Raw genomic sequence first — 14276 nt, 5'->3', positions numbered from 1 at the left:
TTTTAAATGCTTTACTAAACACAATTGGTCTCTTATCAGTTTGACATCAGCTTTGCGATATGGCCAGACAGTGCCTGCAAAAGTATTTTGAAAGAAAAACCGAGAGGTTGTTCCACTGTGGTTGAAAACCACACACTTTTCAAATAGGCTACAAAGCCAAACCACAGCTATGTCTGCGTGGTCTCAGCAAAATAATTATGCTGTATTTGGCTGAAACTAAAACATGCTGCGTTGAAAAATGAAGACTGTAAACAAATGCCCAGAGACCATGATCGTTTCTAAAATCGATTCCACAAAGTTTAACAAAATTTGTTATTAAATAATTTGTGAATGTGACCACAAGAGGCTTCTTTCAAAACGGATAAACATCTGTTTTGTCTCAAATTTATATGAAGATTGATCAAAAATTTCAAGCATAATATATACAAAAATATGAAAACTTACTTTTAAGACAAAAACAGCTGCTAAACTAGATACAGAATACACAAGCAGGTTTGCTGCGGATGATAAATTGATTAGGAAACAAAGGTTTGATTGAAAATAAAGCAATTGTTGTTCAATATAATGCTGCAAATAAAAGTATGTCACTATGATCGAAGGGACAATCATTTATTAAATGAGCCAGAAGCAGTTCTATTTGTTTTGGTAAGACCAACATTTAAACGTTATCAAATGTACATGTAATGCACCCAGCTCTTGTGTATTTAACACCTGCTTTTGTGAATAATGGCATCTTTGTGTCATCTTTGGCTGTTTAGGCCTAAATATGCATCAAAATACATGGCAGGTGTACATTGAAAATGTACAAAACAGTTTCATGTTGGTTATTAAGTGGTAATGTAGCTTAAGGTTTATAGAGCTATAGAGGATGGAGCAGGAACAATAAGTTTCCTTTGAAGGACACAGACGATAGCGTATGCGGAACTTTCGGCAGCACATTGTTTCCCACCGGATGACATTCTCGTTGCGCAGCTTTCTGTTTACACCGCAGCGTGGGTAACTGTGGCGGAACTCCTATGACCGAGAAGAAGGAATAAAAAAAAATATATATATAAGTAGTCGACATCTGTTTTTCTACATATTAAAATGGGTAAAAAGCGGCTGAGCGAAGACTCGGCGGAGTCAAACACGCCGGCAAAAAAAGAAAAAGTTCCGGAGTTCAACGGGACTGTATTTAAGACCATGCTAAGGGAACCCACCACAGCCAAGAAGGGTGAGCGCACATGTACATTGAGCAGAAGTGATTCTAAGTCCTGTGAGTGTCTGAATACACGCAGTCAGTGTTGCGGCTCCTCTTATCACCTGCAGGACTGGAGACGTTCATATCGACCGCCAGGAAGCTGCCATGCTCCGACCTGTATGATGTGGTGGAAGGCTACATCAAAATCTCCATGGAGTGTGCAGAAATATTCAAATTGCTAGAGGGAGAAAAGCACGTTGAGAGCGAGGTGAGCCGAAGCACTTCCCTCAGAGTAGGAGGGAGTCCCTTATTTGGACAAGCGAATCTCTAATCGAATCCTCCCCTCTGTCCAGTTGATGCTGGCCTTCGAGAGTTTGGAGATGATCCTTCTGAGGACGGCCAGTGACCTGTCCCACTTCAACATGGTCGGCAGCGCTATTGTGAAAAAGACTGTTTCTGGCCACATGAGACTTGTGCAGGGATCTCTCCATTCACAGAACCACAGGTTGGTAGAGTGACCTCGGTGCGGCGACCCTGACGTCAGCCTCTGCCCGCGGACCTAAGGTTGTGTTATTCCCCCCCCTGTGCGCAGGTTCGTCCGTCAGTGCCTCGGGCTCCTGTCCGCCTTGGTTTCCCAAGGCCCAGAAGCTGCTAGAGAAGTATTAGGTCACATTCACATCAACAAAGCGCTGTCGGGACTGGCAAAGAGAAGGGATAAGAAGGTGCGGCGTCGTGTCTGCATTGGGTTTTGTTGGGCCGTGGCTCTGTAGATTATGAATGCTTATATTTTTTCTCTGTAAATCCCCCAGGGAAGACCTGACGTCCGCATGGCTTATATCCAGTTTGTGCTTTCCTTTTTGGTGTCTGGAGACAGTGCCACGGTTGGACAGATAGTGGAGCTCAAAGGTAATAATTAAATATGGATTGTGACAGTTTACAAAACAAACTTACCTCTGTTGTGTTGTTAACATGTTAATGTGGCGTGTCAGAGCTGCTCCCAGAGATCCTGAGTACGGGTCTGAAGGAGGACAGGATGTCTCTCGTCAATCTGATACTGTCCACACTGAAGACGAGAGTGAGTGTTCAGCAGCTCACACCCTCCATTTGAATCTCAATGTATAGACTTGATAATCATGTTGTTATGTTATGCTGTTATTCGGCTTTCTGCAGGTGTTACTAAACAAGGCGTTGAGTAAAACACAGAAGGTGCGTTTTTTCACACCTGCTGTATTGGCCAACATCGCATCTCTGTATAAATGGAACGGGATTGTGGACGCAACCACTGATGATAACAGAGTAAGATATTTAGCTCTTTGTCTTGTGTTCAATGAAATGAAAGTTCTGTCCGCAAAATTTACATTTCAACTTGTGGGTCTAAATTATATATAATTTTTTCATTTTTCAATGGTGAAGATGGTGGAGAACTCAGAGCAAGCTGGGATATCTGTCGTCCGGGAACTTGCTCACAGTTTCCTCCTGGACCTATGTTGCTCTCGTAAGCATGGCATCATCTTCCACGATGCCAGCTTTGGCACAGCTGGCAGGTAAGTGATCTGGAGGATGTTGAGTTTCACTCACACTCCCCTGAAAACTCCATATGTTAATGCTGGATTTTATGTTTGATTTTCAGAGCGGGTAACATTGTCTTACTTCAGTTCTTGGTGGGACTGAAGCAGGCTACAGAAGATGAACTGGTGGCGGAGCTGGTGGTGAACATACTGAAAGCTTGCCCTGATATTCTGGCCAGATACTTCAAGGAGACTCAGTATTCCTACACCCCCCGCCTCAAAAGTGCTTGGCAGGACAATGTCAGATTACTCAAAAAGGTCATTATTTCCGGTGTTTTTATTTATCTTCAGGCATCTGTGTTGGCTACTACCTTGTTTGTTTAATTAATTGTTTAAAAGACAGTAATGTTTCTGTTTGCATTTTTTGGTTCAGATCTATCAGGCCCAACCAGAGGTTTCCACAGTCTTTCAGACTGGCGAGGTCATCCCTCTTCCTCGTCTGCTCTCCATGATGATGGTGATATCTCTTCCTCCTGTCTGTAACAAGGCCTTCTTCACACAGGGCCTCAGTGTAAGTGATTGAGCCCCATTGGCATGGTTGGCAATTAAAAGAAGAACAACGTTGAAAAGGTATGGTACTTTGGAATATCTTTTCAGAATATCTCCTCTTGTGTCTGACAGTTCGCCAACACAGCAGTGCAGCTTACAACTCTGTCCATGATGAATTTCATCTTGAAAAGGGCCAATAAGAATATTGAGTACCTGCTGGATGAGTCTGAGTGGCACAGCTCAGATGTATACTCTCCTGACCTGATGGGAGACTTGGTGCAGCAGTACAGGGAGACACTCAGTAAGGTAAGCTCAGGAAAGCTCTGTCATTACACTCACAAATATTAACAATGCGCCATTCAACAACTCAAGTCTCTACTTTGTGTGCTATGCTCCAGATTTTGCCTGATATGACGAGCATAGTTGCAAAGTGGCAGTCACTCAGCAAGAAGGAAAAGATGGATTGTGAAGGAAACAAGACCAAAGAAGCAGGGAGCGCTGAACAGACGGATGATAAAAATGAAGTGCCCGGTAAATAACATGTTCAGTACTTGTATATTGTTTATTCTGATAATTCTTGTTAAACATAGGAGGACGGAAAAGCAATGTCAACTGACTGACTCATGTTTTTTGTGTTCAGCAGTGTCTGAGACAGCTGAGGTCATCCTGCTCAAGGCTCTGATTCTTAAGGTTGTTTGTCTTTACCAGAAAGTAGTGCCACACCTGGTTAGTCAGTGCAAATTTGACTTCAGCAAGCTCTTAAAAGGTAATTTTCTTTTTTTACTGTATAAACAGTATAACTTTCAGTATTGTTGTAATATTGAACAACAGGCTTAAAAGCTTAATCATTGTTTTTCTCCAGGGATTGTGTCAGAGAAAGGACTGAGAGAAGAGGTTCCTCCAGTGTTGCAGTATCAGATTCTGCAGTTGGCTTTAGATCTCCCTGCAAGCAAGTTCTCCTGGTTCCGCCTACAGGTGAAGAAGTTGTTTTGTCATTTTAGGTGTCATTCTCAATGGTAGTCGATTCGATGGTGTTGCTTTGTAACCAGAATTATTCTTAATGAGACCTGTATGAATTTTGTTTCCAGGATGCTGCAGATACTGAATCATCGTCTGGAGAGAAGTCGGTGCTTTATCTCCTTCTCCAGATGTTTGTCAGCAGCAGCAGCCACATGAGAAACTCCACACAGATGCTTGTTCTAAAAGTAAGGAACATTTCCTCTTCCTCTGTGCTCTTGGTCTCAGTTTGCACGATATTTGAGACACAGATATTGAGATATTTGACAAATATTAACTTCAAATTTACCAACTGGGAGGTCACTAGACTTGATAAATGTTTAACCCTAATTTACAGTGGGATTTTTCTCAAAAAAATTGTCAGGAGTAAAAGGACAATTTAAATGTTATTATTTATTTCATTACACCTGATGGCACAGTATCTTTTCTAGAGGACACATGGGCAGTTCTTCAGCTAAATCAAGAGTGGTTCACTTCCTACAGTTCAGAAACTTTGTTTTCTCCTGACAAATAATAATACTGTTGTAAAACTGCATATTTATGAAGATAATAAAGCAAGAGCAGCTCAGCAAATATATCTAAGTTTATATTTAACGGCCAGAGTTTGACATTAACGTTATCATTTTCCCCCCAACAGTATTGCAAAAATGTTGGCTTTAGGAAAAAATGAAGTGTATTTCCTTCCTTGTATTCAGGTGCTTAAGGACAGCGGTGTGTTTGAGTATAACTGGACTGAGCTTGAGCTCTGGCTTGATCAGCTGGCCAGAGTAGAGCCAGACCAACAAGAGATTGTCATCCACTTCTTGGAGAGGGTGAGGTGGTTTAAATCTCAATATTCCTATCTATTACAGTTAGTTAAAAGAAATACGAAAAGTGGAATCATACCACAGGAGTTATGCTGGACCATAAATTGCTGGTCTCTTACTCTAGGTGTTGGTGAAACTGGTGTGCAGCTCTTACACGTACACAGATAAGGTTGCCAGCCTGGTGCAGGAGGCAGCTTACCTGCAAGCTAACCTGAGCAGCCAGGAGGGTGACGCTGTCAGTATCCCTGTCTCTCACATAGATGGTAAGCATTCAAAGATGGAATCCATATTTGTTCATGTGATAAGTGCGTCGGTTAAACTTGTTTTATTTATTCATTTTTACCTTGACCATGTGTTCTAGATGTCTTAGACATGCTGGATGTCATCATGGAAGGTAATGACGGTGAGATGGAGGAGTTTGGTCCATCTCTGAGTGAAGACCTCATCATTCAAACCTTCCCCTTCAGTGTGGTGGTACCTGCCGCTCTGGAGGCCCGAAACAAACTAGCAGCAAACCAAGGTAAAGCTCGCCTGCTGCTATTTGGACAAATAGTTTACGCTTTATAGTGGGGGTATAGTGTCAATGTCAAACAATTGTGTCTTTTCTTCATCAGGAGTTGTGTATGAGTACTTGTCTGCTGTGCTGGCTGATGTGCTGCACTGTCAGAGAGAGCCGCTGCCCCTCTGTCTGGCTCTGCTGCAGTATGACAAAGAGCTCGCATCCTCCAACCCCTCTGCTTCTCCTCATCCTGCCATCAAACACCTTCATCAGTATTACTCCAATTGGCTGCCACAGCAGCACAAGGAGGAACTGGTCAGTTTTTTTTTATTCCCATTTTTATTCTATTGTTTTATTGATAGAATGAGGTAAATTCTTTAGGTTGAAAATTAAAGTTCTCTCTTTTTTTGCAGTTCAAATCTTCTGAATGTCTTTCAAATGGATTGCCAACTGCTAATTCATACACCTCGCTGATGAAAGCTGCGTATAGCCAAGGGCCGAGCGCTTTGCTCGAGGACACCTTCAGGAAGAATGTGGAAGAAACTCTAACTTTAATGTCTGTGGAGGAGTTCCCAGTAGCAATCAAGCAGATCTTGCTCTACATCAAATCAACTGTGGAAAACTTTGGCACGGTAAGAGTACAAGACAAGCTCACTATTAAATAACTTGCCAAGTCAAAAATATACACATCACATCATATTTTTCGGCACAGTTTTCCAAAGACATGGGGGCTGGCCTTTTGAAGACCTTAATGGGACAACTCCAGGATTTGATGACTAAGCTACAAGGCTTTCAGGGGACCAAAAAGTCTGAGCCAGCATCAACAGCAGCAGCAGCAGAGAACTTCCAAGACGGATCAGACCTTTTCCTGGAACTCAACCAGTCGCCTGCAGTAGAAGCCAGTGAAGAGCAGGTTGGAAAAAGTTCAGCTTTTATTCATGACTTTTATTTGACATGCGTTTTTGCTCAAACTATGACTAACACTATTATGTTAATTTCTATTTTTAGATTGAGTATATCTAATGTGGGCCCCTTTCTCTTTAGATCCTTGTTTCGGCCCTTGGCTCAATCTTCAAACATCCGTGTTTGGATCAGTGGTTTCTGGCTCTGGAGTCGTCGGCTTTGCCTCCTCATACTCTGAACCCTGTCAGACTGAAGCATCTGTGTGCTCAGCTGACTGAAGACACTCTGGCCCTGCTGGAGACCAGCGCCCCCATCCTCCGTGATCTGAGTCACCTGGAGCTTCTGTGTGGCTACATGGGGACGATAGAAAGAGTTGTTGTCAAGGAATTAATGGAGAACAGCTCTCAGGCTGCAAAGACACAGTCCAGACCTGTTCAGGCCCTCTTGTCCCTGCACAGCTACATGGACCCTGGTAATCTTAGAGAGGTGGTCTCCAAGTTGCTTCTCCTCCCCCGGGAGAGCCTCATCTCTTCTGGCAGCAAGGGCACACGTGCCAAGCTTAGTGTCTATGGTAATGCCGCACTGCAGATCCTCACAGAGTGTAAATCCAACCCCTCCCAGGACCACAGCACTTTTCTGACACAGGCGCACCTCCACGGCCTGAGCACGCTGCTGTTGTCCTGCTCCAGCCCTGCGCTGGAAGCGTTCCTCTATCAGGCGTTGTCTGGCGAGCCAGGCAGTGCCAAACTCATCCACACAGATGTGCTGCTACACTGTCTCCAGCAGCCTCTCGCCCTCAGCTCTCTGCTGCTGCAGAACTCCTCCACCCACCGTCTCTGCTTTGAATTGTGGTGTCTAGAGCCTGCAAACATGGAGAAGCTCTTCAACCAGACAGAAACATTCCTTCCATTGATCAACACCTACTTGCAGGTGGCAGGTAGAGAGGACCCAGCCAGACCCAAAGATGGTTTGTACTAAAGCAGCTTCTCTATTTTCTCAAAGCTTACAGCAACAGCATTTATGTCACTCTTTTTTCCCTCCAACATTGTCTGTATGTTAAATTAATTAATCTCAATTGCTCTGCTTTTGTAGTGCAAAAAGCAGTTTTGAAATCCCTAAAGACGGCACTGCTGGCCAAAATGTCCCAATGTGTTTTGGGAAGCCTGACAGATGTCTGTGGAGCCCAGCCTGCTGAGACACTCGCCTGTCTGATCAAACTCTCTGCAAACATCAAGGACGTCAGGGATTTGATAGAAAATCTGCCCAGTGCCCTTCAAAAAGTGGACAGTTTTGAAAGGTAATAATAAACTCTTAATATGAGAGAAATTATCAGTTCCACAATTTATTAACTAAATGTTTTCTCTCCCAGATGGCAACTCGTTGAAGTTCTCACTGAGAAACTGGCTGATTGCCCAGAAGATCTAGAAAACTGGAGGAGGTCCGTCACAGCCGCTGCCCTCAAGTGTCTCATCACCTCTTACAGTCACTGTAAAGATCAGGCTGCTTCTCCATCAGAGCAGGAGCAGAGCATCCTGGAAAGACTGCAGAGACTCCTAGTGGGTGTACTCTCCTCTTGCACACCATACATCCATGGCTTTAGATGTTTCAGGCCTTTCATGAATGCATCTTCTTTACACAGACATCGGCCGAAGACATCCTCGCATCTGAATGGAACAGTTTTGTCAAGAATGGACTGAAGTAAGATGTTCATTGAAATCCATTGTGCAATTTCACTGGCATCAGTGTCAGATCAGGTCAAGTGATTGACCCAATAAATATTCTTCCACCTAAGATATCGCTACAGAGATCATCACTTCCTGAACACTTTGAGCAGCCTTTTGGATCTGATGTATGGCGGCAGTGAAGTCCAGAAGGATCTGATACCTTTATCGACACTTCACATGATGACAAGCAGCCATTCGCTGTTCCTGCCCACCATGCTGGACCCTGATGAAGAGCCGAGCAGATGTCAGGCTAAAGGTACCGTACATAGAAAAAATGACTAAATTACAAACTTGAAGCCCAATTCCTTAACCACTGGATGTAACCGTGTTTACTTTCTTGTCATTTCAGAAGCGTTGGTGTCCCTTCTTCTCTGTCTGGTGAAGAAATGCCCAGCAGTGTGTAACACCAGTCACTTTGTTGTACTTTTGGGAGCTTATGGAGCTACACTGAACGTTTCAGGTAAAGCTTGACATCTAAAGACTTTCAAGGTTCTTGTTGTTGTTCTTTCTTCTTACACCCTGTTTTGTTTTGCAGATCAGAAACTGTTACTGCTCCTTCAAGAATATGAAAGAAACCATGTCAGTCTGCTGAAGTTCCAGTAAGTTACATTCCTTTTTAAAAAATGTTGCACATACAAAAAGTGTGTCTGTTTGTTGCAAACACTCATCGTGAGTTTTCTACTCCAGATCCTTCTTGTGGGGCCCAGCAGCTGTGGAGCATCACAAGACCAGGACAAGCCTGGGAGCCTCTCTATGGAAGCAGGCGAGCTCAGACGACCTGTTGGCCCTGCTGAATACTGAAAGGATGCTCCAAACCATTGCAAATTTTCCCCAACAACGCAGAATCATCCCGCAGGTTCACATAACAATTCTTATTTACTGTCCAGCACTAGACTTTTATAGGACGTTACTATATTTTGAGACACCTGAATTATTTTGGGGGTCAAAAGTAGTTCCAAATTGTTTTTCTTTTCTTGTTTTGAGATTCTGCTCACTTCCAATGTAAAGGTGTGTTTGGCAGAAATCTCACAGCTGGGATATCAAAAAACCTGACTGACCTTTTTTTTGCTCTCTTTTAGGAAGGCAAGGAGATGCTGTATAGCAATAAAACAGTGACGGACCTTGGGAATTTATATGATCCATGTTTTTTCTTGCCTCTCTTCAGTGCCATACTGCAGCCAGGTGAGCATATTTCACTGCTGTCGTAATAACTCCAGAGCATGAGTCAATGTCATTTAGGCTTACATGTGTTGCGTTCTTCCTCTTCTACGCGACAGAGTGTGTGATTGACTGCCCCAAGTTTGTATCCAGCCACGCTCTTGGATTAACCGTGATGGCTCTAAGTAGCTACGACCCGAAGGTGAGGGCAGCAGCGTACCACGTGCTGAGCTGCTTCTACCAACACCTGGAGGGCGCTCGGTTCAGGGAGAAGAGACAGGTAAAGTCACAGAGAGGTGGTTTGTGAGAAGGTGGAAAGAAATCACATCAAGAAAAAAACTGATGGGCTTGTTGTTTTTTTGTTTAACAGCTTCTTTACTTGATGGACACAGTAAAGAATGGAATTCAACAGCATAATCAAAGACTGTCATTTGTCATGACCACTTACATCAGTAAAGTGGCTCAGCAGATGCTAAAACCTGGTGTGTAACCCTGAAATGTTTTTCTTGTCCCTGATCAGTGTCATTTGACACATGCCATTTACTTAAGAATGTTTGTTTTAGGCTTTTTATATAGTAAAATAAATAGGAAGTAAATGTCAGAATTAGTATGCTTTGTTTCATTTCTTTATACAATATGCTACTACTGCGGACTATGCTCTCAGAATCAGTGACCTTTTCTTCCTTGTTTTCCCTGATTTCCCAGAGGACCACATGTACGTGGTTTTAAACCGGTTTCTACTGTCACATCAGAGTTTGGACTTCAGAAGAGTCCCTGAGTTCTTCAAGCTGTTCTATGGTTTTGACATGGAGGTATAGTATTATTGGAAACTGCTGAAAACATTGTTTTTTATTTTCTTGCTCTGCCATCTGCTAATCAGTTTTATCGTCTCAAATTAGTCCAGTGATCGACAAAAGGTAATGTGGGGAATAAATGGGTGGGTTTAAATGGCTTGAATAAGGAATTCATCATCAAAAGAAAAAGAACAACAACCTAAGCAGATTTGAAATATAAATAACACACCGCTTCTCAAAACGGGAGTTGCACTCCCAGTTCCAAGACCCTATATCTCAAGTTGTCACAACAGAGCCTGGAATTAGGCCCACTGCATCACCTCCCCCTGCCTTTGTAATTCAGATGAGTAAAAAAAAGATTCAGGCACCCTCCACAAAACAACAAGAAATGTAGCACTGTGGCCTTAACCTAATTATTGGTAAATGTTTCCCTGAACGAATGAATGACTGCAATTAAACTCTTTGTGCGTCAACAATTTGCAACCTTCATCTGTTTGTTTTGATTAACTCAGGCTTTATTTAGACTGATCTTATCTGTTACTGTGAATGAGTGACTGACAGTCCTGTTTTTTTCTTCCCTGCAGCACAAGATGGAACGCGAGTGGATCCTGAGTGTGCTGGAGGAAGGGATAGGCGATGGACACTGTTACGAATTGTGCGAGCGACAAGGCATCTTTCAGAGCCTGTTAGGCTTCAGCAGCAGTCCCCTGTGTGATGAACATGCCCAGGTACACACTGCGGGAATCGCAATGATTCAAAACATGGATGGTGAAAATCAGGACATATGACAAAGTCTTAAAGACTGTGAAGAAAAATTATAACTTAACAGTCTGAAATCAAGTATGAAAAGGAACAGATTAATGAGGATGATGTGATTGAAATACACTTCATCAGGAAAACATAAATAGATTCATGTGTAATGTGGATTTATTTTGCATTTATCTCTCCACCAGGCTCAGATTATCCGTGTGTTGTGCCAGGCCGCCCGAGTCACCAAAGCAGCTTATAACCTCACCAAAAACTGTGGGGTCCTGACCTGGATGATACAGGTAGTTGAAAAAAGGTAAGCGTTGAGAGTAAGGCCCCGGCAAATACTGACATTACTATTCATATTACTACAATAACATCTTCAGTTGGTTTCGTATTTTCTGCTTATTGTCTGTACTTATTATCCACCTCAGGAATCGAGACCTGCATCTGCTAAGTGCCATCATAGATCTGCTCCATGCGCTGTGGTTTACTAACCTTGGGCAGAAGGAGATGCAGGTGGATGAAGCCAAAACCTCCTCATCCACAGAGGAGAAACCTCAGAGCACAGTGAAGGTTCTCCCATTCCCACTCATCAGCGAATTCCTGTGTGTGACATTAACCATCAGCAGACACCTCAGGTAAAGCCCCGTTACTTTCGGATTAATTCAAAAGTGGTAGAAACTTAATTTAATTTAAGTTTCAACTCACTCCTCTGGTTTTTGTTATCAGAACCAACATCCCACATGATAAATGTCATACTGTCTTTTGGTCAAGGGTGTGAGTGTTTGCTTGTCCTCGTCCTGTCAGGTTGGGTGTGAAGGCCGCTCAGCTCGGCCTGTTTCTGCAGACCCTTTGCTCCATACTGAAGCATCGCGGGACGGCTCTCAGCGTAAAAAAAGACGCTGAGCGATTCGCACTCCTCCCGCAGCCTCTCTCCTGTGCTGAAGCCCTCATCCTGCTCCTCTGCTGGGCCTCCCTGTCAGGCAACAAGCCACTCTGTACCCAAATACAAATCTTGTCCGAAAAGCACAAAGTGAAGGAGTTGTTGGGTGAGTGCCAATAAGTGCATCATTCATCAAATTCTCTTACACCAAGAAGCTATCATTGTCTTCCATCTAAGGGGTGGAAAAAAATACTGTAAACACCTAATGAAAAGGGAAATAATGACTTAAATGCTCGTAATAATATTTGACATTTATTATTGGCTTTCAGGGCCTATAATAAAGCCAAACAAAAGTTATAAAGTTTTGCCCCCCAAAGGATCATACTGCAACACCACCAGCTCTGGTCAAAAACTGCTCCAGGGTTGCTGCTCTCATGCTAACCCCATGTTCTCTTCTCTGTGGGGAAATGAATAGAAATGAGGCTTCAAATGTATTACGCTATGTGATGTCATTACATGCCATACTTTTTCCATTTCAAACTTCAGAGCTTTGTTCAGTTTCACATTATCTAAATCATTGCATCTTTGATGGGATTAACATGGTTTTGTTTGTCTTCCTCTTCAGGGATGGGGAAAGATAAGGGCAGAAGTAAAGGCTCCTTTTCCCAGGCCTGCACGCAAAAAGACAACCTGGCCAAGGAGGCCGAATTTGAGAGCCAAGGAGAGAGTCTCCTGGCGGAGAGTGAATTTCACCTCAGCAGTATCCTCCTTCACTGGGAGCCTGTGCTTCTGCTCTCTGAACCCCAGAAGGTTCAGCCAAGAGACAAACTGGATCCCAGTCAGTTGGCCAATGATACTGCACACCTGCTCACCAAGTGGTCCCTGAGGTGCTTGGTGGAGGGCTCGTACGATGAGAACAGAACAAAGGACTTCTTGCACTGGCTCGAAAAGGCTGTGATAAAACACAAGGAAATTATAGATGTCGTGTTGCTCGATCCCGCTTTGAAATCTGACCTCCTACGACTCTACCACCAGACCTTTGAAGCTCAGAGCGTTTCCAGCCTTTCAGCAAGAGTGGAAACCTTCCAGCGATTTACCAGCATTATGGTATGCTTACTTGAGACCCACGGCCAACTTCCAGAGATGCATCATGCAGTTGTGTCCGCCTGCCAGCCAAAGGACACTAATGATCCATCTAGATGTGGTAAGAGCCTGCCAAAGAATACTAATATTTTAAAAATACTCTACTTCACTCAAATGCTACCAAATGTTTCACTGCACAGTAGTAAAAGATCCGTCGTATTGACATTCGGGGGTCACAGAGGTGTTTAGAGCAGGATGGCTTTCAACAAAGTAGGGGCACAAACTGAACTCGATGGGGATGGACTTTTAAGATTCAAGATTTATTGTCACACTGGTTATATAAGTATAAACAAGTTATGTAATTAGTAATTAGTTGTAATGTAAATAAATTAAGCATCTTGTTTTCTCCCTTCCAGATGCAGGGCTGCATCTGTTGCTGCTGTACATTCATGAGCAGTGGAGTGGAGCCACATCAGCAGAGCTGTTCTTGTCTCATGTCAGTTTGGTGACCGGAGCCAAGTGTAAGAAGAAACAGAAAACATCCAAAGAACCACAAACAGCCCTCAGAGCCATGTGTAATAACATCATCACCTGGAAGAGTTAAACACACCTTCGGAACACAACTGTGTTCATTTAAAGAGACCTCATTTAAAGAATGCTTGTTTTTTTTGTTCTTATAAAAACCCCGTTATAAAATGACAAATGTCCAAAATTTGTAAATGCTTTTTGCAACATATGTATTACCTTTTTTTAGTCTCTATCAGTGTGTGAAAAATTAGTGTTACAATACAAAAGGTGTTTTGTAGTAAATTCAAGAAGAAGACAGTGAACCTACCATCACAATGACTTGCAATGATATACCTGAGCCCTCATTTTCCTTTTAACACACACCTGTTTCTTGCGAACTTACTAAAGTAAAATCTCAAATGTCTCTGTTTTCTTGACATTGTTAACACATCTGCATTACAATCATTATGTTTGTGAATTTGTGTTCATGAACCTCATTTATTTTTCCACATTTTGTTCATATCAACGAAAAAAGTGTTTTCAATCAGATCCAGCTTTCATGTCATTCAGTCATGCAGTTGATATTCGGTGGCTTCCTTTTATTTTGGATCTGTGACTCCTGCAATGACAACAAGAAATTGTTTATCAACCATCGATTGAGCTTTCGATCTATCTATATTATCTGTCTATCTTATCTATCTATACACACACATCACCAGTTTGTAGGCAGTGACTGATTGAAATATTATGAATCACACTTACATTGAATAGTTTCCACTGCTTGACATTAGATTCAAAAAGAGAAAGAGAAATCCCACAAAAGCAGCCAGAAATATCCAAAATATTATCACAATTGAGTCTGAAAGGAAAGTGGAAAAATGTTATTTGTTATTTCCTTTCAACACAAGACAAATG

The 14276-nt window shown here is 42.7% G+C and overlaps 1 protein-coding gene across 2 annotated transcripts; it reads left to right on the top strand.

Moving 5' to 3' along the window:
• Positions 1 to 963: 963 nt before the first annotated feature.
• Positions 964 to 13785, top strand: urb1 (URB1 ribosome biogenesis homolog). Of its 2 annotated transcripts, none has more exons than XM_035621658.2 (39): positions 964 to 1213; positions 1309 to 1448; positions 1534 to 1685; positions 1773 to 1902; positions 1990 to 2086; positions 2170 to 2255; positions 2351 to 2476; positions 2594 to 2724; positions 2811 to 3006; positions 3122 to 3259; positions 3370 to 3543; positions 3636 to 3768; positions 3881 to 4003; positions 4100 to 4212; positions 4326 to 4442; positions 4950 to 5066; positions 5185 to 5323; positions 5422 to 5580; positions 5675 to 5874; positions 5973 to 6191; positions 6272 to 6472; positions 6604 to 7429; positions 7555 to 7759; positions 7832 to 8018; positions 8102 to 8160; positions 8255 to 8442; positions 8536 to 8646; positions 8722 to 8785; positions 8874 to 9042; positions 9266 to 9368; positions 9464 to 9624; positions 9715 to 9826; positions 10050 to 10156; positions 10723 to 10866; positions 11092 to 11201; positions 11320 to 11526; positions 11696 to 11937; positions 12397 to 12975; positions 13271 to 13785. In XM_035621658.2, exons 1-39 carry the CDS (start codon positions 1087 to 1089, stop codon positions 13456 to 13458), a joined length of 6780 nt encoding a protein of 2259 aa, XP_035477551.2. In that variant the 5' UTR covers positions 964 to 1086; the 3' UTR covers positions 13459 to 13785. The 2 variants fall into 2 exon arrangements, with proteins under 2 accessions (XP_035477551.2, XP_035477550.2); XM_035621657.2 differs by having other exon boundaries at positions 3878 to 4003.
• Positions 13786 to 14276: the final 491 nt, after the last annotated feature.

The sequence above is a fragment of the Scophthalmus maximus genome, chromosome 11, assembly GCF_022379125.1.
Source record: "Scophthalmus maximus strain ysfricsl-2021 chromosome 11, ASM2237912v1, whole genome shotgun sequence".
Classification (NCBI taxonomy): domain Eukaryota; kingdom Metazoa; phylum Chordata; class Actinopteri; order Pleuronectiformes; family Scophthalmidae; genus Scophthalmus; species Scophthalmus maximus.
The sequence above is the reverse complement of the archived record's forward strand: the minus strand, read 5'-3'. Positions and strand labels throughout refer to the sequence as shown.

What these genes read in the sequence shown, in the direction of transcription:
- urb1 (XM_035621657.2), top strand. Translation starts at nt 1,087, where the DNA reads ATGGGTAAAAAGCGGCTGAGCGAAGACTCGGCGGAGTCAAACACGCCG. An exon ending in ACCCACCACAGCCAAGAAGG is followed by an intron (nt 1,214 to 1,308) that starts GTGAGCGCACAT and finishes TATCACCTGCAG; the next exon opens with GACTGGAGACGTTCATATCG. An exon ending in CAACCACTGATGATAACAGA is followed by an intron (nt 2,477 to 2,593) that starts GTAAGATATTTA and finishes TCAATGGTGAAG; the next exon opens with ATGGTGGAGAACTCAGAGCA.